A 21,043-nucleotide genomic window follows, 5' to 3' on the forward strand; every position below is an offset into this window, starting at 1 on the left:
GACTTCGTACTGAAATCCTGGAAACTCAAAATTTGTTGATGCTGACATTAGGTACCATTATACTAGGTCAATAAATACAAAGATAACCCGCCGAACTCCTCTACCGACGTCGTATTTCCCTCCCATCGTCCAGGCAATCCGTCCCCCCAAACCAGAACTGGGCAAGACGGCAAGAAACGAAATGAGAGTGGAACGATACATAACTCGTCAAAAAAATCTGTACACAAACAGAAATCTTCAATCGTGATTACAACGTGAACGCTGTCAAGAATGTACCGTTGAATGCCGATTTGGTCGTTAATCGAATCCATTCAAGGATCTTGCTGTACAGCCACGAATCTCTCCGCTTTCTCATTTGGGAACTCCGGTCGTATCGAACTGATTCAGTTTCGATGCTCTTCTGGAATGACATTCACTGGATTTGTACCATCGCCAGATATATCCGAGATATGACGAGAGTGCCTTGCTTCCTCCGCTGGGAGTTCGGAAATATCAGACAGTGGACTGCTTATGTCACTGTTTTGATGGCGATGGGCAGCTCGTGTCTGTTGGGAACTCGCTTCTGAGTATCCTGACTCGGAGGGAGTTTGTTCGGAGGACCCATGGAGCACACTATCAACAGAGGGCGTGTGCCGATGACGATGGCGATCATCATTGGCAGGCGTATTGTACTCCGTCGGGAGCTCGTATCGCAGTTGGGGAGCCGCTGATGAACATGGGTGAGTACACTATCACTAAAATCGAAAGGGATACTTACTCTCAAGCTCATGAACCGGTGTACTAGCTGCTTCTCGTGGGACCGAAACGCGAGAAATAGGTGACAAAGCTCGCGAAGACAAGGATGCCGTCCCAGGGAAGTCTTTCTCAGTGCCCCCAAGTTCCGAGGCCGTCTTTGTGGAGGACTTGGCACGAGTTGCGTACAGCCAGTTCAGGATCGATGCCCGGCGGCCCGACGAGTTGGATCCGTATCCCGAGCCATCCTTGCGTCGTCGTCGGTACAACAGGAAGCCGGCGATTAACGACACGAGGATGAGCATGCCAAGCAGGACTCCAATGATGGCACCAGCCCAACCGGGGAATCCGCCACCATTTTTTTGAGGCACTATGGTGGGCGTTGCAGTCGGAGTCGGAGTCGATGAATTCAGAGGTTTGTATGGATAATAAGTCGCAATAGGTTTGGTGTACTTGGTCGAAAACAAAGAAGAAAGACCGTCGTCGTTCCAGGCAGATGGAGAGGTCTTGGTAGCACCACCTTTGCCACTGCGACACTTAGTAACTACAAGTAGGGGATGATGATCCACGGCACACTTACTTTCCACCAATCTGAGAGGTAATCAGAGACGGAACTTCGTATGCGCTCCAGTTTAGAGGATTGTAAGAATCTTGAAATCGGAGCGTATTCAGATTGAAGACTTGGATAATGCCACCGTCCAGGCATATGGCTGGGTTTCCTGCAAATTGGCCCCCGAGGACGAACATTTGATCCGGGTACACCTTCACACACTTGTGCCCGGTTCGACCATGCGTAGGCTGCCCCGAATATACTTTGATCCAGGTGAATGACGGGATGGACAGGACATAGACGTCGTCAGAAGGGATTTCCGTGGCGTTGATTCCATCATATCCCCCGTAAATATAGATGTTAAAGGAACTCCTATCCTCAGCTTCGGCAACCACCGAGCAGAAAAGCGTCAATTGAGGGGGGATATCGCCCGTGGTGTTTTGTTGGTACCTGGTCCTGGTCAGCGCAATGGACAATGTCGAGGACTGAGCATGTTTACCATCGCTTATTCGCCACGTCATAGATAGACACGGTTTCCATGAAAGTCGGACTGATTCGCTTCTGCATGCGGTGAGAAGTTGACCCGGATGATAGGAGAGAGAAGTCCACATACACTGGCAGCGGCCTGAGATTCTGTCAAACCTTGAGTCACCGTCAGCGACTCGGGGTTGATCACTCCTCCGATGGCGACCAGAGCTCCTGACTCTGACACGGGTAGCCAGACCAGCTCTGCATTGGCTCTGCCAGGAATGTTATCCGGCAGGGTGTCATTGGTCCACGTCTCGTTCCTCATCACAGACATATCCACTGTGATGAGAGTGTTTGCCGTGGTATTTGCGGACTGATCACCTTCCTGAATCAGTCCCCAATCTGCTCCCCGCATCCCACTGAAGTAGAATCCCAGATTTTCGCTTGGCGCCGAGACGCCAGCGCCATTCGTGATGTAACGGGTCACATTCTGGGGCAGGGTTTTTTGGATAAAACCAGGTTCCCAGGATGTTCTTTCGGGACCATATTGGTATGCTTCATAGGCAGTGACAATATTTGCCGCGGGAGGGTCCTGGCTATCGGTCAAGCGCGTAAGGCCCCTAGCTTCTGTGAGCGACATGTCTGAGATGAGCGAACACGGTCTTACCCGTAGAGAATGAGCTCGTAGTCATTTGCGAACATGACGCCGTCAATGTAATTCGGCGCAATGTTGTTGCTGGCGAGACCGCCGGTCTTGGACGTTCTTTGGAACAATGCGGTTTGGTTCGTCGTCTGGTCAAAGGATTGCCCCAGGTTGAGGTGATAGAGCCACCCTTCCACATTGCCTTGACACGGTCAGCGATGCTGTAGAGGAGTGAGAGAGAAGACCGACCATCATCTTTAAGCGTCTGTCCCCTATCGTTGGGTCAGTTGTCTGCGGATGCCCAATCATGGCTGTGGGAAACCGACACTTGCCACCATTGCCAACCTCCATCCAGATAGATTGTGTCCTGGATAATGTTCGCTGCGCGCGATTCATCAGTCTACAAAGGCACACGGTCTGACTGTCGAGATTTCCTTACCTCGGAACTGAGACCAGCTGCACATGCTCACAGTGTCCAAGGCCAGAGCACTGCCGGCGAGCGCCAAGGCAGCTGCGCCCTCGAGGAACGAAGGCCACATGGTTGCGATGCCACAACGGTTCAGAAGGCAGGAAAGATTATTCACACACAGCGGTCGGCTTCATCCACCAGACTCGTCGGTCGTGATCATCGCCGTCCGCAATCTCCCAACATCGACCCTCAGTCTGGAGGCGACAGAGGCCGATCTAAAAAAAAATCCCAGAAGGAGCAGGTTCGCTCACCCACCGTAGCGAATTGCCAAGCGTCCGCGGGGAGGGGCAGTGGATGAGCACAGTGAATGATTTTTATCCTGGGATCGCCGCACATGCCGGCTGGGGAGCGGGAGAGCTTGGAGCAGCACCATGAGGGGGCATGCGGATTTTCCGTACGGAGTATATGCAGCTCCATGGACAAGGGCAGACCGCCCGTGTGAGCTGTAAACCGTTCTGATTGGGACTGTCCCCAGCTTTTGCCGTATCCAACAGCAGCAGCGAACTAAAGAGTGGAGGACGACGAGGGAGGGACGCCTGAGGAGGACAGTGTGCTGCAGCGCGGCGGTCAGCTTCAGCAACTAGTGGAAGCGTGCCGTGGTGATTGGCCGGACGCACGACTAGCCATGCCGCTACTGCGCGACATCGAGACGGTACAAGGCAAGAACAAGACATCGAGCAAGGCTGAGCTGAGCAACTGCTCGTCTCGTCTGGCGTCGCCATGGAGCCGTCCTGCACTCAGCTCGAGCAGGAGAGCATGCGTGGCGCGGCGAACCGCAGTCCTGGTCCGAGGTGGCATCGATGCGGCTCTCGTCGCCTGCCCAATTGGGCGGGCTGCAGCTGTTCGCCGGCGCTTTTGGCAGCTGCGGCCGGGTGGTTGCGCTGTTGCCCGGCACGGCTCGTCGCCCGGCCACGTCGAGCCCCCAGCAGGGATCCCCGCATCTGTGCATCCCGATCGACCCTGCGCAAGAGACAAACAGGCAGCACCCTGGACGGGGTGACAATTTTGGCAAATCAGCCCGGTTGCGGTCTCGGCCTTGTTGTTTCCTGTCGACCGGCGATACTGATGCCAAAGCGCACGGCTCTGCTGCATCCTCCACCTCGAGCTGTCATGGCGTGTCCAAGCCTTTCGCTGCATGCACGCTCGGAGAATGGCGCGCCTGACCTAAAGGGACGCACTGTCCATCCCCCGCCATGATGGTTGCCCTGATTGGAGTCTCGCGATCGGTTTACGAGCCTGTCTGGCCTTGCTGGTCCCAACTAGGCGTAGCTCTACGGAGTAGGTTGCGCAATGGACCCGGATGAGGCTACGAGCCCTACGTGGGAACCGATCGTATATTTTATTTTGAACGTCGGTTCCGCCTCAACTGTTCCTGTCTTCCTTTCCTTCCTTGGGCTGCTCTTGCGGACGTTCTTCACCTTGGGTCCAGGCAGGTTATCGCATTGTCCGTGTTGAATCCAGTCCTCGCCTGCCATGAGGCTCAGTCGGCCCACTTTGATGGGAGCAGTCGCTCTGCTCCCAATTGCTGCCGCGCTGGACAACGGAACCGCCAATGGCGACTTGCTGGACATTGGCATCACAATCACCCTTTGGGAGACGATTGAGATTTGGAAAACGGTGACTGTGACGTCTCCGCCAGAGAGGACGACCACGGTGACCGTGTACCCGTCTACTTGCCCGGTAAGTCAATTTTCCCTCTCAGCCGGCCATGTTTTGGATCCCAAGTCGCTAATCTGTATCCCAGAGCTCCAGCACTAGCTGGTGGCCCCCGACTCCTTCGGTAAGAATATGGTAATCGGTAACTGCAAGCTTCTCCGGCTAACCATTTTGCAGTTCTGTGAACCCAAGACGATTACAACTGAGACGGTACAGCCCCTTCCAGTACCGAAACAACGGCAGTCTCTGTACCGACGCTGACAACCGCCTAGGAAACCACCATTGTGACGACTATTAACTCGGGGACTGTCATCACGGTCACATCGCCCATTGAGACGACTACGACGACAACAACAACAACAACATTGTTGACAACCGTCCCTGGTCAGACCCCTGTTCCAGGTCCAACTGTGACTGTGTCAACGACAGAAAATATTACCGAAACTGTAACTGCTCCTGGAGGAACAGACACCATCACGATTTCAGGAACCACTGTTACCTTACCTGGTACCACTGTGTCTACGACAGAGGATATTACAACAACTGTAACCGCTCCTGGAGAAACAGAAACTACCACACTTTCAGGTACAACTGTTACTGAGCCGGGAGCCACAGTTACTGAATCTGGGACGACTACCACTGTTACCGAGCCTGGAGCTACTGCTACAGTTACGGAACCTGGGGCCACAGTTACTGAGCCTGGGAATACCGCTACTGTCACTGAGCCGGGGGCCACGGTTACGGAACCTGGAAGTACTTTTACTGAGCCCGGGACTACTGTTACTGAACCTGGGGCCACAGTTACGGAGCCTGGAACCACCTCGACAGTGACTACTGTTATCATAACAACTTTGCCAGGGACAACAGTTACCACTGTCAGCACTATACCACCAACTACGCTGACACTACCCCCCTCTACAATCACTCTTCCGGCCTCAACGACTACCGAGACAACAACTCTACCCCCTACCACTGTGACTGCATCAGGAACAGTGACTACTCTGCCTGGATCCACTGTTACATCTACCAGAACATTACCTCCTAGCACAACTACCTTGCCTGGAACAACCTCTACTGTTCCTGCAAGTACTGTTACAACAATAACTACCCTGCCTGGGACAACGTCAACTGTCACCACAACTAGTGTTGTCACTCAAACCGGGGAATCCGGAACAAGTCCTGGTTAGCACTTTTTTTTTCTTCCCGAAAACTAGACAGGATGCTGACAACTGCTACAGGCCAAACTTTTTCGGCTACGGTTTCGGGTACGGTGACGACCTTGACAGTCTGCCCAAGCCGCATTGTCAATCCAACATATACCCCCCCGGCGCCGCTTCCGACTGACTACACCTGGGGTTGTCCACCTGGTTTCATCTGCCATCCTAAAAACACACCCAACGGCGTTGCCTGTAATTTCGAGGCAGGACCCCCGGCCGACTCATATGTCTGTAGCCCGGATGAGTGTATACCTGCCCCAAAGCTGCTCCCTGATCAGTATTGGGGTCCGCCGGTGACATCAGATGAGATTGGTAAATTCAATGTCACGCCCGGATATTTCAATCTCGACCCCACGAAATTCGGTCTGAACTATAGTATCTTTTCATTCCCCGAGGGAACACAAGTCCAAAAGCGCAACTCTGGTCAATGGGGCGAGCTTCTGGGTAAACGGCAAGCAAGCGGGGCACCGCTCATTCCAGGTGTTTGTTACGATGAGTGCAACGACGCCATGCTCGAAGCAGAGTCGTTCGGGAAGACACCTCGTCTGTGCCGCTCAGACTCCGCATTCACAAGGGACGTCAACAATTGCAATGAGTGCATAGATTATCATGGAAAAGGTGTTACTCTCGGTCCCTTGCCTGAGTTCGAGCAGTTCCTTTGGTACTGCGAAATGCTGGGCATTGGCTCTTCATCCTCTCCGCTTCCAGATATGCAGTCGTCGTCCACGTCGACAGCAGGGACCAGTACTGCTACCAGCTCGCCGATCACCACGACATCTCCGTCGTCGGTGTCAAGTTCTTTATCATCTGGACTTCCGTCCACTTTTACGACAGTGTCAGGCACTAGAACCTCGGAAGCGTCAGGCACGCAGGCTACATCCTCTACAGGAGCTGCATCCTCTACAGGAGCTGCATCCTCTACAGGGAGCTCTGGAGTGGCCACAACTAGTGGCGTGAGCGTAACGGGCAGCGGGAGCACGGCCAGTAGTGCACCCTCGGGAACCCTTACTGCGCCTACGTCTTTTGCAGGGAACGGGACCGGCACTCTAGGTACAGGAACCAGTAAGATATCTGGTGTCAGCCCGTCGAGCTCGTCTCCCAGTCTCTTTTTGGGAGCCGGCAGTCTCAGTCGGAAGCCTATGCCGCTGAATTGGCAGATGACGTTCTGCATGGTTGTTGCGGGAGTTCTTACTTCACTTGTCTGATTTGCAGATGATTTTATGACTTCTTCGATTTCTGATGTCTCACATGATGAAAAAAAAATCTTATAATGCGGCGATGCCTACATGTGATGATGACGCTCCTTATATATAACGATCCTTCTATATATGACGACTTAGTAGTAGTTAGTGACATGCTTGGCTAGCAACTAATACTAATACCATATATCATTCCGAGGGCAGTTGACCAGAGGTCTCAACAGTAATTAATTAACAAAATAGAGATAAATTTTACCTACAGCTCCCGCATGCGCGAAGGCAGTAAATATATTCCCTTTGGGGATTAATACATTACGTTAAAACTCCCTCGGCTTACGTTAAGTAAACTCACACTTCTTGTTGTGTACATGTATGTACAGTACGTTTAATAACGAGTATCATATCCACCACCCACAGCCGTGCGGCTGGCATTGTCGAGTTTCTCAGAGTCAACGCGAGGATCGAGCTTGTTCAGGAGCTTCGAGTCCTGGAGGCCAGCATTCTTAGTCTTCTGGGTGTAGTTCCCAGAGCCCGGAGTGGCGTAGCTGCTGCTTGCGGGCGCGTCGCCGCCGCCGAAGCTCTGGTGGAGAGGGCGGTTGCTGCTGCTGTTGCTGCTGTTGTTGTCCAGGTTCGAGTCAATTCTCTGATCCAGCTTGTTGGCCAGGTTGGAGTCGTAAAGACCGGCATTATTGGTGGAGGAGCGCGTGTTGTATTTGTGGCTGCTTCCTCCAGCAGCAGAAGCTGAAGTCATGCCAGTGGTGCCATAGTTTCCTGCAAGGAATTAGCTTAGACATTGCAAGAAAAGAAACGTATGTATGTAGGTATTTTCATTCAGAATGCACGTACCCCTGTCACTGTCAAGGCGTGAGTCGGCCTTGTTTGTCAAGTTGGAGCTGCTCGTGCCAGTGCCATATCCGCTGTTGTTGTATGCACCGGTGGTTGCACCAGTACCGTAGTTACTGCCGGTGCTGTAGTTGTTACCAGTACTGTAGTTGCCGCCAGTCACTCCATCCGAAGCACGGCGCTGATCTGCGTAGTCGTCAGAATATTGACCCCTACTCCTCCAAGGCAGGAGAGATGGACTTACTGAAGTTATTGTCCACGCGGGCGCCAGCTTTGTTGGTGACGCTCGAGTCGTGAGATCCTGCATGGGTCAATCCGGTGCCATCTCCACGGCCGGTGGATGCACCCGTGCTCGTGCCAATATCGGCACTCTATTCATGTGTCGTTAGCACGCTTGCAACATTCCATTGCTTCAGAGGGTAAGATAAGCAGCAAGCTTACCGCGGTCACTATATACGCGGGAGTCGGCTTGTTGGCGTCGTTGGAGTCGTAAGAGTCATTGTGGGCAGAGTGGGAGTCGTGCTTGTCATGCTTGTCATGCTTGTCGCCTGTCACGGCCTCCTTGACTTTGTGAATGAAGTCAGACATGATGGGCAGGTATTGTTGGAAAGTATTGAGATGATATAATATGTCTACAATTGATCTCTCTATTTCAAGGAGAAAACTCGCGAGCGTGCATACGGTTCTTTATATACTTTTCGTTCCCACAAACAATTGCATCTCTTCAAAGCTCTGTGACGACATCTACTGACGAAAACCTTCAAACAAACCATACAGCAAAGAGATGAAGCCATATGAAGACCGAGAAAGCACCATTACTGGGTGCGAGTTAGGGCATTACGTCCTGGTAGACGGCAGCAGCCGTTTGCAGGCAATCCAAAATACGGCAGATGCGGGGGGGTTTGTTGGGGTTTGTTATCATTCGCAGTGAGGTCTCAATTAAGCTGCGGAAATCTAGCGATGAGCCAGACAGTGGGCGTGGGGAACCATGGATGGGCAGCGATGGTGTTGTCATCGGCCGTCATGGACGCGCAGCCTCAGGGTGCACAGCCACAGCAGCGATCCTCCATGCGCCACAGCATCCGGCCCGCCTGGTTCCAGCCCCGTTCAAGATGACGAATCACCTCTGTCTTTTCTACAGAGCAGAAGTCGAGGAGTGAGGATGGTAAAATATTTTCTTGGTAGAGCTGCTCAACTCATGGTGTTAGTGCCAGCTCAACTTTTACACCAAAACTGCCTATGTTGACTCGATAAACTCAATGCTGGAGCTAGCGCTGCTCGTACTCCTAGAGCCGAGGGGCATTCACTTCGGGAAGCCCAATGTACGGCATATTTCGTGCAACCATCACGACTTCTAGTCTTTTGTTTGCACGTGAAGAAGTAGCACAAATATTTGCTGAAAACCTGTAGCATACGGCATCAATACCTTTAATCAACCAGCATATGCTGCAGAATCATTTCTTGGACATACGCCTGGCCGCCAACCACAAGCTCAGGTTGACGTATGCCCACGTGACAGGGCGATTTGTCACCTCCTGTCGCCCGCTCCAGCCTCACGCCCCCCTGTCAACCAACCGACCTCGTCCCATCCACGTCACCCCTCCCTTGATAACTGTCTTCTCCTCTCGATTCTCCTGTATTGTCCACTAGTTGAGTTCCTTCCTCGTATTTATTATTTCTCGATGAGCGGCCCTCCTGCCTGCCCAGTCAGGCCCTCTGCTTGGTCGTAGAATCGAACTTAAGAGTTCTCGGTCTTATCTGACTTCCTAGAGCTCTCCTGTTCCCCAAAATGCGGCCACCGCGCCTTTTACTTCTCCTATTCTGCTTCATCTTCCTCCCGATCCTCCTTACCTTCCTCTCTCTTCTCACCGCAGAACCTCATCGTGGCGCCGATGCCAACGCTCCTCTCGCTGGTCGAACGAGCCGGTTGCGCGCCCTCTTCTCTTTCAACGCTCCTGCCTCTCTTTTCCCCCCATCCGCCATCATCAGTCTGACCGATGACAACTCCACCTTCTTCTTGGCCAGACCTGCAGCGTTTGGCCCGTTGTTACCAGCCAAGGGACTCAGCGGCCAGCTTTGGGTAGGAAGCGGGTTTGGCGATGACACCCTCCGGAACGGAGGCGCTACCGCTGGCTCTGCGGGAGAGCTCGGTTGCTCGGATGTCCCAGGCTGGGGAGAGAAAGATGGCCAGCTGAAGCAAGACAAGGCGGCAAAGGAAACGGAAAAGAAGAAATCCAATTCTCAATCTGCCACCGACCCTTCCAGTGACGACGGCCCCTCGCTCAGCCGCAGGAACGACCCTGCCACCGAGTCAGCTGGGCCTAAAGATGGCAGCCTTGAGAATCCCCCATCTGCTGATGACGGGACGGACGACCATTTGCACCACCCTCTCACGGGGTCAAGCTTTCCTGGCCCTAGCAATTCCGACGGTTCGGGCGAGAAGGGTCAACCTGCAACACACGCGGATATCCAGTCTCTGCAAGAAAGTGCGGAGATCGCGGGCAAGGTTGTATTGCTGAGCAGAGGCGGGTGTGGCTTTTTAGAGAAGGCCAAATGGGTCCAGCGACGCGGCGGAGTGGCCCTGATCGTTGGCGATGACACGAAGGGAGGGAGTCTGGTTACGATGTACGCTCGAGGCGATACTTCAAACATTACGATCCCTTCTGTTTTCACTTCCTATACTACAGCGCATCTTTTGTCATCGCTTGTACCGCCACGTGAAAAGAAAAAGTCAAACAATGCTCTTAAGATTGGTTATGGTGAAAGCATTGGCAAGAGCCCCTCGAACAAAGGCAAACAGGGAGTCCGGTTCGAGTCCTACGACCAAGGCCACCTCCACTCCGACATCTCACCGCACTTCCAAACAAGATGGGGCTCTGGGTGAAACCTCTGGTGGTAGAGGTTCCGGATTTCTACATACCCTATTGTCTTTTGTTGGGCTGGGGAGTGACAATGGGTACCCCTGGCACCTACCTGAGGATAGCCGCCGGCCACCAAGCAGTGGCAGCATCGACTGGGTTTTGGTTGACGACTGGGATGAGGATGAAACTTCCGGCAAAGTTAAGGCATCAGCTGACACCAAGGATGGAAGCAAAAAGGGCCGTCCCCAGCTGAACGGGCCGAAGAAATCAGGGAACAAGCCATCTAACTTCGATGGAGACGGCTTTGAGATTGGAGTGCAAGACTGGCGGGATCCGGATCTTGTACCTCCAAAGAGTTCTTCACTGCCGAAGCCTAGCTCTGGTCCCGGAAAGGCGGATTCCAAAACCCAGGGGGATAACAGTCGCGACGGAGACAAGAAGACGCAGTCCAGCTCTCGCCTCAAGGGTGGCAGCATCACCCCCGGGAGCGGTGAATACGTGCGTCCTGACAAGTCCACTGACCTCAGCAAAAGCGACAATCAAGGTCCGAGCAATGCAGCGGCTAATCCAAAGTTTGGGAGCTCGCAGGTGGAAGAAGAGAGCTGGTTTTCTAGACACTTCCACTGGGCTCAGAATAGCGATTCTGAATCTGAAAGATCTGCCACAACGCCAGGCAGCCGGCAAGGTAGCAAAGGTGGAAAGATCTCCCAGATTTCTAGCTCTGCCGAGCAATCACCTGGAGAAGGAGACCCAGATTTTGAAGGACATGAGGGTCTCTGGGTCACGTTGACGCCGACCAGCATGTCGACCAGTCCGTTCTTTGACACACTGCTCGTATTGGTAGTGAGTCCATTGATCACGCTGACAGTTGTTTACGGACTGCTACTTCTCCGGTCTCGTATCCGCCGACGACGATGGCGGGCGCCGAAATCGGTCGTTGATCGACTTCCCGTGAGGACCTATCACACCATTCCATCCCAGTCGTCGACAGCATCGAGCACTCCTCGGTCACCAAGTCCCGGTGCTACTTCCACATCACCATTGCTTGGTTCCAGATCCCAGAGCGCCTCCGGGCGGGCTCGGCCGCGCTCTCAGACTATCTCAGGAGCTGTGAACTCGACGGAGGTGACGAGGGAAGCTACGTCTTCTACCGGAGAGAAGCAAGGCTCTGGCTCTAGTTTGTGGCGGCGCAAGTATACTGGGAGACAAGTCGAGTGTGTTGTCTGCCTGGAAGAGTACATTGATGGACAGAGCAGAGTGATGAGCCTCCCGTGTGGCCACGAGTTTCACGCAGAGTGCATGTAAGTTTTCTTCTTTCCCTTTTAACCGTATGGCTGTCAGAGCTAACAATTGATGAAGCACTCCCTGGTTGACGACGCGTCGACGGACTTGCCCGATATGCAAAGGAGACGTTGTGCGATCCCTGTCTCAGAGAGACTCGGGCGCCATGGACTCCCGCGCCCAAAACGAACAGACTGCGGACGACACGCAGTCCCGCGGTTTTGATGGTCGCAGTGACTCACATTCTGCTGCCGTTCCGATAACGGGGGGCTTGGGAGATGACTCGAGTCTGGAACACGGCGAAGGCCCAGGTTCTCCTCTCCTTTCTGGCAATGCTTCCGCGCCGCAATCGAGCTGGCGGAACTTTGCATCCCTGAGCTTCTCTGCCCTCAGCGGTGATACAATCTGGCATCAAGCTCGTACCGATAGGAACCGATAGACTTGCGATTCTCCTTTCCTCGCGATGCTTTTTTTTATACGCTCCCCGCACATGAGCGTGTTATCCAAACTGTATTTAATTCACTAGCGATCGTTTTGTCTCTCTACGTTGTGCACGGAAATGGCCAGGCGTTGGCGGGTATATTAGGTGTGCTGGCGAAAAGTCGAATGAGCGCTAGGATGTAGCGGCATGTCATTCTTGTCTGCCTCCTTTGTCTTTGTGCGAGGATTATGTGACCCGTCAGTCGATACCATTGCTTGAACGTTCCCCTCTCATCAGTTACAACCTTGGGTCTTGCATATCTTATGTTGCGCCCATCACGAAGGATTCTTGTTGCTCCTTTCGACTGTCGTTGTCAGTAGACGTCTGCATGAAATATGTTACTGCAGAATTCCCTGAATTGAACTAAGTGTATGCACCGTAGTCGTCGTTGGAGATTGTGATTGGTTGACTAGATGCCGAGGCGGTGGTACGACGTCATCGTCGCCGAATTAGGCATGCAGCAGACATGTAGCGGAGTATACAGTAGTAGTATCGTCCTCCAGCTCTTCAACATTGCGCCCTTCTTCTTCTTTTGTTATTGTTCCTCAGATCATAGACGCCAGTAGTAGTTATAGTTACGAAAATGGCAGACAAGGTAAAAGCCGCTGCGGTGGCAGAAGCAATGCACATCAGAGACTTGACAGCTGAAGCAGCCAGATCGGGAGCGTATCTCTATCCATTCAAGGTAAGCAGGCAAGATTGATCATGGCACGGATACAGATGATATTTCATGTAGCTGCTAGAACTGCTCTGCTGAATTTTATACTATATATCTCCTAGGGAATCGTCTATTTCCTCTCCCACCGCAGTCTCTGGCAGCCTCTCCTCTCCCGGATCGGTCCTACCTTGAGTCTCGGTCTGAGCGTGACGTCCGCCATGTTCTTCTTCACGTACGTACCGCAAGCAGCGGTGCTGGCGTTTACAAGCGGGCCGATGGCGCCTATCTCTGCCGCGCTGCTGGTGCTAAGCGAGAGCTCGACGATCCTCAACGCGCTATCGCGGTCTTTTTCACTTCAAGACGTGTCGCTGGTCGACACGTTCGACGGCACGCTCATCGCCAGAGGCCATGAAGCCCTCGTCGCCGACGGCCGGCAGTTGTCGACAAGCGGCAAAAAAGGCGACGACCCTATTGCCCGTCTGGGCAAGCTGCTCAAACGCCCATTCACCAAGCTGTCCCCCCACGCCCTCTTGCGCTCGCTGCTCTACCTCCCGCTCAACTTCATCCCCGTCGTCGGGACGATTGCCTACATTGTCTTCCAAGGGAAGAGGATCGGGCCGATCGCTCACGAACGGTACTTTCAGCTGAAAGGCTGGAATGCCAGACAGAGGGATGAATGGGTGGAAAGGAATCGGGCGGCGTATACGAGGTGAGTTTTTATTATCGAAGTGTCATATACTTTATGCAGAATATATCTAATGATTTTTTATAATGCAGTTTTGGCGTCGCCGCGTTTATACTTGAAATGGTGCCTTTCGCGTCGTTGGCGCTTGCGTATACGAATACAGTGGGCGCAGCGTTGTGGGCGGCTGATATTGAGAAGAGAATGTCGACGGCATCTGATAACTTCCGCAAGCAGGATGGGAAAGCGGAATAAGTTTGCCTGGCTGGTTTTGCTTTGTCTGTACGTTTTGATGTGATTGCTGTCCTATCCCAAACGGAAAGCTAGCATAAGTATTATTCTTATTTTCCTCTCTTGCTCTGGCAGTCATATAACATTTTCCTTTTCGTATATATGAATAATTACGATAGACACAAACCGAAACAAAACAAATCGCAGCTCACTGACTGCTCTTTGTCACTCCCCCAGTCCATTTCCCGTCTGCAGACCGGGTCCATTCCACAGCGCCGAAGCTCTGCGCCCGCAGGATGGTCATCTTGAATGATTCCAGCCGAGGCAGATGGGCGGAGAGATCGGCCATGTCGGATTCGGTTGGGAAGACTTTGTGGAGCAGTTCATCCTTGTTGTCGGCAGATTCAGAGGACTACATATTCAGGAAAGAATCAATCAGTAAATGTATGTACAATGCAAAAGACAGAAGCTCAACTGTTCGCTCACTTACCTCTTGATCAAATCCCCCTTCGGGAACACCCACTATCTCGACAATCTCCAACTCCATCCCACTGCTGCCGTCTTTCCCTCCGCGGAGCGCCTCCAGAAGACTGGCCTTGGACGTCGCTGGCTCAGTTCCGCTTACCAGGACGCTGGCACTCAACACGGCCAGCCCCTGCTGCGATCGGACGATACTCGCCAGCTGGTCCGTGGAGAGCGAGTAGACGGTCGCGTCGAGCATCCTGAGGTTTCGTGGTCCTGGGCCGGAGCCCGGGCGATACGCCGGTTGTTGTTGTTCATCATCTTTTTGTCATCGTCTTCTTTCTTCCCGTTCTCTGATTTCTTATCATCTTTGGTGGTGACCTTTGTCTCTTCTGTCTCCTCGCCGGTGAGTTTCTTCATCAGGATGGCAACACCGGGGTTCGAGTTGGCCAGAGGAATGACTCCCTCCGGCTTCCGTCCGGGGATCGGGTTTCCATTCTCATCGACATCCGCCGGATCGTCAGGCAACTCGGCTGGGGCGTTCGTATTCCTCGAGACCGGCGCAGCCAGACTGAACGACGCCGCTATGAGGGACGGAACCAGCATCGTGGGCAGCTCGTCGCCGGGGATGCGGTCCAGGAAATTCGAATCCGAGTGGCCGCGGTAGGTGTAGGACACCTCGAGGAAGCGCAGGACGCCCTTGCCAGTCGCATTAAGATCCTCCAGGATCCCACCCAGTCCCGAGATGAAGCCCTTGCGGCTAAAGGTGTCTAGCAGATGCAGCTCTCTCAGCCCGCGGCCATTCTCTTTCTTCCCCACGAGCACGTTGTTGAAGAACTCGCCCGCGTCCCTGCGTGAGCCGTCGCTGACGCCGTCCACGAGCTGGCTGTACAGCGTCAGGGTCTTCAGTTTCGGAAGGGCCTTGCTCAACTTGGTCAGGAAGAAAGGCGGGTAGCCGAGAGAGAAGAGCTCGAGGGTCAGAGCCTCGATTCCCTTGGGAAGTGACGAATTCGAATTCGAATTCGAATCTGACGATGCTGCTACTGATGCGGTTGGGTTCAGGAGATCGGCATACTCGGTCGGTTTGATGTCCGACGTGAGGGTCAGCGCTTGCAAGCCGGACGCCTTCTTGGGGAACTCAGGCAGGGTGAAGTTCTGCAGGAGGATCTGGGCTGCGGTGGGGAGCTGTTCGTTGCCATCTTGGCTGGGGGCAGCAGGAGCAGGAGCAGGTTCCTGTCGATGAAGCTCTGCCGGAGGAGTAGCAGAGCTTACTGCGGTAGCCATGGTTAAGCTTTAACAAGGAATATATATACGCAGGACAATTCAGTATCAACTCGGGATGAACAGAATAGATTTCTGCTGAGAATATCGTTCTTTCTTCCGATGTCGACAATCCAATCAGATCAGATCAAATCAACATCTACCTCAGTCCAGCGGGTTTCTTCGTAATTCCAAGGGAATAGAAGAGAAGAGAAGAGCAGAGAATAGGAAAGGAGAAGTCAGGAAAGGAGAGGGGAGGGGGGGAGAGAGAGAGAGAGAGGATTCCAGTCCTCCGAGCAACAGCCCCCTGGTCAAGAGCATGTATCCATCTGCGGTGCGGGGCTCAGCTGGGCTGGGCTACCCTGAGGTGCTGCGGGGGATGGGATGGGAAAGGATTCTCGGGCGTGGACGTATCCAATAACGCATTCATTCATTCATTCATTCATTCGATTCATCCACTGGTGCTGGCGCTGGAGCTGGAGATGGTGGAGGCAAACGGAGAATATTCGGATGCGGAGTTCCATTCCCTAAACAAACGTCACAATTGATAAGTATGTATAACACATCCCATGCGCGATGAGTTCATCACTATTTAATTACAACTTACAACCCGAGACAGATACCGAGACCGAGGAAGAGAAGAGGGGTTGCGTAGGTATGTACTGTACATACATACATATCCGATCGGGCGAGGAGAATTGGAGAATGTTACATATTACATACATGTACTTACGTTATATAACCTACGTACTTCGTACTCATTTGACAGAGAGGGGTTTATTTGGAGTTTTGGGGGGTTTTTGAGGGGAAAGGGGTGGAGCTCCCCCCGTAGACTGTAGAATACATAACCGATCGGAGGTTGTCGATTGGCTGGAAGACCTTACTGCATGGACGTGACTATGGAGCTTTCCCCTCATTTCGATGGCGGAGTCGAAAGTCAACGGACATGATTGATCTACCAAGTACGGCTACGGGCGGAGGGCGATGTGGGGTGAAAATCTGGGGAACTGGGGTGGATGCAGCCAACGAAAGAAAAGAAAACAGGATGCTGACTCAGCGAATATAAACATTTAGGTAACTAGTATGTATTCTCTCACCATAGACTCACATGGTGGAATTCTATACAAATATCCAATATCTAAGTTACAACCCTGACCACTGCTGGCAGAGTGGAACAAGGACAAACGTATCGATGCAGTACATCAACACGAGATGCTAGGATGTACACGAAGAGATATAACATCACCCACACACTATAGCTCAGAATAGGAACTGCAAAGAGCAGACCTGCATGAAGCAAAGATCATCTAGGACGATGATCTACCGTCGACAGTTTGACCATCTCCGCCCTGCAAGGTGTCCGGGGTGCTTCCAGGAACGCACGCCCAGCTGCAGCCTCGTCGCAGGAAAGGTAACGGCCGAAGTTCTGCACCCGGTGCTCGTGGACCCTTGAGTCCGCTTTCATAGGTGGTGCAATCCCACCATTCGATCCACTGAGCACGGGCGATCACAAAACTGCGATGGCAGATCGAACAGCATCGGCCACCCGCGTTCCGAACCTCCCTCGCTTGCCGCAGCAGACGCGTCACAAGTTCAGGATATCCAGACAGATCCCCATCGAGGAATTGGTCCAGATACGGAAATCTGTTACATTCCAAAAGGGCCAGTTCACGCAAAGACGGCACGCGGGATGGCGCTTCTTCAGTCGACTGGCCTTGAAAACCCCCGCGACTCTTTCCATCCGCGACAGGGAACCCTTCGCTGTCAAGACGTTGAACACGACTGGTGGCAACATGGATAGGTGCCCACGCTTCTTCAGGGGCAGGTCCCTCATACTCGGGCGCTCGTAACACCTCTCCAGGGGCTTTCGGACCATAGTGCCATTCCTCGATATCATCGCGAGCTTCTTCCAACTGGAGGAATGGATTCGGATGAACGATCAAATGTTTCAGGTCACCCTTCTTAATCAGCCACAATATCTCCCAAGGCAAATACTGTAGCCGATTGACAGAGACGTTAATCTCCTGTAGCTTCGTCAACTTCCGTATGGCCGCTGGGATTTCCCGAAGCTTATTGTTTCGTAAGCTCAGAACCTTCAGGTTCCCAAGCTCGAACAGCTCCGACGGGAGATCTGTCAGGGAGTTTCCGGACAAAAACAGCCGGAGAAAAGGTGTCAACGAGGTATAGACCTCGTCAGTCACTGGAGGAGCTTTCACAGCGGGTTGCTTCGTCAAATGCAGCAACGGTCGAAGCAAGCCAGGGGGGATCGTTCTTAGATTACCGTTGCTGGACGTAGTCGTCCGTAGTTAGTCAGAAGAAAAAAAAACAGAAGCATTTTGAATCAAGGAACCCACCTGAGGTCCACGCTGTCCTGGCCCTTATCCAGGTATTCATTTACCAGAGCTCGAGCGGCCTGATGCTCCTTTGGCTCCTCCACTGCCCGAACGGCACGAGCCTGGAAAGTCGGTCCGTTGCTTGGCTGAGCACACCTATCAATGGCTGTGCAAGCAACTTTAGGATGCGGAACTGCTGTCGTCACCTGTCCCCGTGTATCCCAGTCGCCTGCATTTTTCGGATAGTCCTCACATGAAGACGCATCCTCCGAGGAAAGCAAGTATTCGGAAGAAGACTCATCACTCCCCATCCAAACACCACTGTCCCAGTTGCGCTTTTCCTTGAAATCGCCCCTCTTCCTCTTCGCTTCCACTGCCATCTCACCCCACCATGTTCCGCGGTACCGCCGCTTCTTAGACTTCTCGGGCTGGCCAGACCCATGATAGTTGTCCACAGACGAGGAGGGGATATCATCGCTGGAAAAGAAAGCTGGATCACTCGACGGTATACTGGAGACGTCATCGAACCGAGACCGCGAAGGGCGCTGAGGCTTCTGAAAAGGAGAACTTGACGCGGCCACATTGCCCGACGCGGTGGCCGGTGACCGATGGCGAATCCGCGGGGGCGGAGGAAGAGGGATTTCGTTATCCATGGTAACTGGCTAGAGGTCAGTTAATCTTCAAAGAAACAGCTCAATTGAAGGTTTCCCCGGAGTTAAAGAGTCACGCTGCAGTCGCTGCACGCGTGGGCCACGAACATGAGGGAACAGTAGCCGAGCTTAATCTCATATATAAGGTAGAGAAACAGACATGGCACACTTACAGGATTCAGTGGACGCTGTGGCCAGGGCGCATATCGTGACAGAAGGCGTCACAGCCCGCCTGAACCCAGACAATACAATGGCGGATGTCCCAGTGTCCGAGAGAATCGAGTCGCTTGACTGTTTACCTCATGTGGCACAACGCGTTGGGACGCGATTTAGCCAATCAGCGGCGCGAGCGATAATCAGCGCCTGATAACGTCATCCAGGCCCATGATCCATCCCTGAAAGCCCCTGCTGATCAAATTCGAGCACTGAAAGATGAGATGAATGGGCCTGCAAGAATTAATTAGCAAGATCATAGCGATTTTCTAGCTTGCAAAATGTTGGAGCTCTCTGCACGACGTTGTTCTGGCGACACAACACAATGGCAGCCAGCGGACGGTCAAGCTCCAGATCGACCGTGCCATCGCCATCGGACCAACGGCGCAGGGACGATCCTGCTGATTCAATTTCAACGACATGCAACCTAGTCCGTCGTCGTGTGACGCTTCATCCTTCCCAATTGCCCAAGTTACACCTAAATTTTTTTTCGCACTCATCGCTACAGAAAAAGGGCAAAATTTCGAATTATGTATTTGAATAATCTGAATGAAACTCCCCAATCATGGGTTGCCCAGGATAAAGGAGAAGAAAAAAAGGGGCAACCCCAACCACTACCACTCAAAACACCAAACCTGGGATGAAGGTCTAGAAAACTAAACAGAAAAATCCAAAATTCCCTTCATTCCCAAACGCCCAAGCTTTCCGTTTTGTTCGTTTCGTGTTGCTCATGCACCCAAAGTCAGTCTAGACCGGTTTCGGTGTCGATCGACTGGGCGTGTTCAAAGAGTTGCAGCCGCAGGCTGAGAAACAAAACAAGCATGGACTCGTAACGATCCAAAAACGAATCATAGTAAACAAGCAGCAAGAAACAAAAAAAAAGGGGGTATTCCAAGAAGCGTAACGTCCCAATGCACCCTCACTCACGTCTGATGTCTCCTGCTAATCCAAAAAGGCGATAAAAGGTAAAAACAATATCCAAAGTAAACCAGCTACCAACTCTCCAGGAGACACCAAAAAAAAAGAGGTGATTTCGTCAATATTGGCGGAAATCAGGGGCAGATACAATCCAGGCCAGGTGTTTCCAAAGGACACTTGTCATGCAGATTGATTCCAAGTCAATCGGAATCAATTCAAGCCCAGGGCAGACCCTGCTGGATTCGTGCGATGGATTCTGGCAAAACTAGACCATCGAGCCCAAGACGAGAGCAAAGGATCCAGCCGCAAGCGCTGCGGAAATGCTGCCAGCTCCCAGAGTCATGGCGCCGCCGGTCTGGGAGGGAGTTGCAGCTGCCGGAATTGGAGTCGACGAGGTCCTCGTCGCAGGGGTCGACGAAGGGGTCGAAGGGGTCGACGAAGGCGAGACTGCAAATGAGCTACTAGGCGTCACAGACGGAGAAGGAGTCGTGGTCGTGGCACGAACCACGGTCCTGGTGATTGTCGCCGTGGAGGTGATGGTCTGAGTGGTCTGAGTGGTCTGATCCTGACCGGCGACCAGCTCAGGCGCAGCGAGGAAGAAGAGTGCGGCAATTACTGCACCGAACTTCATCTTTGCTGAGGCTGAAATCGATTGCTTACGCGACAAGCGTGGTGTTCCAGGGAGAGAAAGCTCTGTTCAAGTATTCCCACGCGACAATAGACGCCTGTGGGATAACGACGGCAGGGTGCTGTGCTGCCTGGCGAAGATGACAAAGAGAGGCAAAGGAGCGAAAAGCCTTGATAAGGCTGGGTGTCCGTATACGCGCGCTTGCTGGAGGCTTTTGCGACAATGCAATATAGATGACAGCAAGGTGCCAGACAAAACCACAGGCTTAGGCCGGCAACAGACTGGAAAGGAGTCGGCGATGGAAGCGCAGAAACGAGCGTCGCAAGTTGGTCAGCGATGTAAGGAGCGTGGAGGGAGCACTGCTCGACAATGGACAGAAGGAACGACAGGGCCAGAGGTTGGCAGGGAGGTCGGTGGGAATCAGAACTGAAGAGGGAGCATGGGAATAAAAGAGCGCGGTGAGTCGCAGGGCTGACAGAGCTCGGCAAGCGACGTGTCGGGTACCATTCTGGCACCTGCAGCATCTCTCTTTTCGACTAGCACCAGGACAACACATGGCGTGGGAACAGATGGGTGGGGTGAGTTTTTTGCCCCTTGGTCTGCCTCGA

At 52.9% G+C, this 21,043-nt stretch overlaps 8 protein-coding genes across 8 annotated transcripts; 3 read left to right on the forward strand and 5 right to left on the reverse strand.

The window, feature by feature from the left end:
- Positions 1-383: 383 nt before the first annotated feature.
- Positions 384-2,932, reverse strand: T310_2427 (uncharacterized protein; the record flags this gene model as incomplete). The annotated part of the gene is made up of 9 exons (XM_013474688.1): positions 384-706; positions 758-1,260; positions 1,313-1,732; positions 1,782-1,843; positions 1,896-2,370; positions 2,418-2,595; positions 2,643-2,665; positions 2,720-2,774; positions 2,833-2,932. 9 exons carry the CDS (start codon positions 2,930-2,932, stop codon positions 384-386), a joined length of 2,139 nt encoding a protein of 712 aa, XP_013330142.1.
- Positions 2,933-4,335: 1,403 nt separating this feature from the next.
- Positions 4,336-6,940, forward strand: T310_2428 (uncharacterized protein; the record flags this gene model as incomplete). Its single annotated transcript, XM_013474689.1, has 5 exons — positions 4,336-4,542; positions 4,607-4,642; positions 4,696-4,728; positions 4,791-5,700; positions 5,757-6,940. 5 exons carry the CDS (start codon positions 4,336-4,338, stop codon positions 6,938-6,940), a joined length of 2,370 nt encoding a protein of 789 aa, XP_013330143.1.
- Positions 6,941-7,319: 379 nt separating this feature from the next.
- Positions 7,320-8,365, reverse strand: T310_2429 (uncharacterized protein; the record flags this gene model as incomplete). The annotated part of the gene is made up of 4 exons (XM_013474690.1): positions 7,320-7,705; positions 7,781-7,963; positions 8,022-8,148; positions 8,219-8,365. The coding sequence occupies 4 exons, from the start codon at positions 8,363-8,365 to the stop codon at positions 7,320-7,322; spliced, it is 843 nt and encodes a 280-aa protein (XP_013330144.1).
- A 1,201-nt stretch (positions 8,366-9,566) lies between these two features.
- T310_2430 (PA and RING finger domain protein) lies at positions 9,567-12,358 on the forward strand (the record flags this gene model as incomplete). Its single annotated transcript, XM_013474691.1, has 3 exons — positions 9,567-10,402; positions 10,527-11,939; positions 11,998-12,358. The coding sequence occupies 3 exons, from the start codon at positions 9,567-9,569 to the stop codon at positions 12,356-12,358; spliced, it is 2,610 nt and encodes an 869-aa protein (XP_013330145.1).
- Positions 12,359-12,983: 625 nt separating this feature from the next.
- On the forward strand, positions 12,984-13,995 carry T310_2431 (uncharacterized protein; the record flags this gene model as incomplete). Its single annotated transcript, XM_013474692.1, has 3 exons — positions 12,984-13,085; positions 13,181-13,767; positions 13,836-13,995. The coding sequence occupies 3 exons, from the start codon at positions 12,984-12,986 to the stop codon at positions 13,993-13,995; spliced, it is 849 nt and encodes a 282-aa protein (XP_013330146.1).
- A 615-nt stretch (positions 13,996-14,610) lies between these two features.
- On the reverse strand, positions 14,611-15,717 carry T310_2432 (uncharacterized protein; the record flags this gene model as incomplete). Its single annotated transcript, XM_013474693.1, has 1 exon — positions 14,611-15,717. The coding sequence occupies one exon, from the start codon at positions 15,715-15,717 to the stop codon at positions 14,611-14,613; it is 1,107 nt and encodes a 368-aa protein (XP_013330147.1).
- Positions 15,718-17,000: 1,283 nt separating this feature from the next.
- On the reverse strand, positions 17,001-18,679 carry T310_2433 (Leucine Rich Repeat domain protein; the record flags this gene model as incomplete). Its single annotated transcript, XM_013474694.1, has 2 exons — positions 17,001-17,979; positions 18,048-18,679. 2 exons carry the CDS (start codon positions 18,677-18,679, stop codon positions 17,001-17,003), a joined length of 1,611 nt encoding a protein of 536 aa, XP_013330148.1.
- Positions 18,680-20,072: 1,393 nt separating this feature from the next.
- T310_2434 (uncharacterized protein) lies at positions 20,073-20,438 on the reverse strand (the record flags this gene model as incomplete). The annotated part of the gene is made up of 1 exon (XM_013474695.1): positions 20,073-20,438. One exon carries the CDS (start codon positions 20,436-20,438, stop codon positions 20,073-20,075), a length of 366 nt encoding a protein of 121 aa, XP_013330149.1.
- Positions 20,439-21,043: the final 605 nt, after the last annotated feature.

This window comes from Rasamsonia emersonii, assembly GCF_000968595.1.
Source record: "Rasamsonia emersonii CBS 393.64 chromosome Unknown ctg1118621760028, whole genome shotgun sequence".
NCBI classification, from domain to species: domain Eukaryota; kingdom Fungi; phylum Ascomycota; class Eurotiomycetes; order Eurotiales; family Trichocomaceae; genus Rasamsonia; species Rasamsonia emersonii.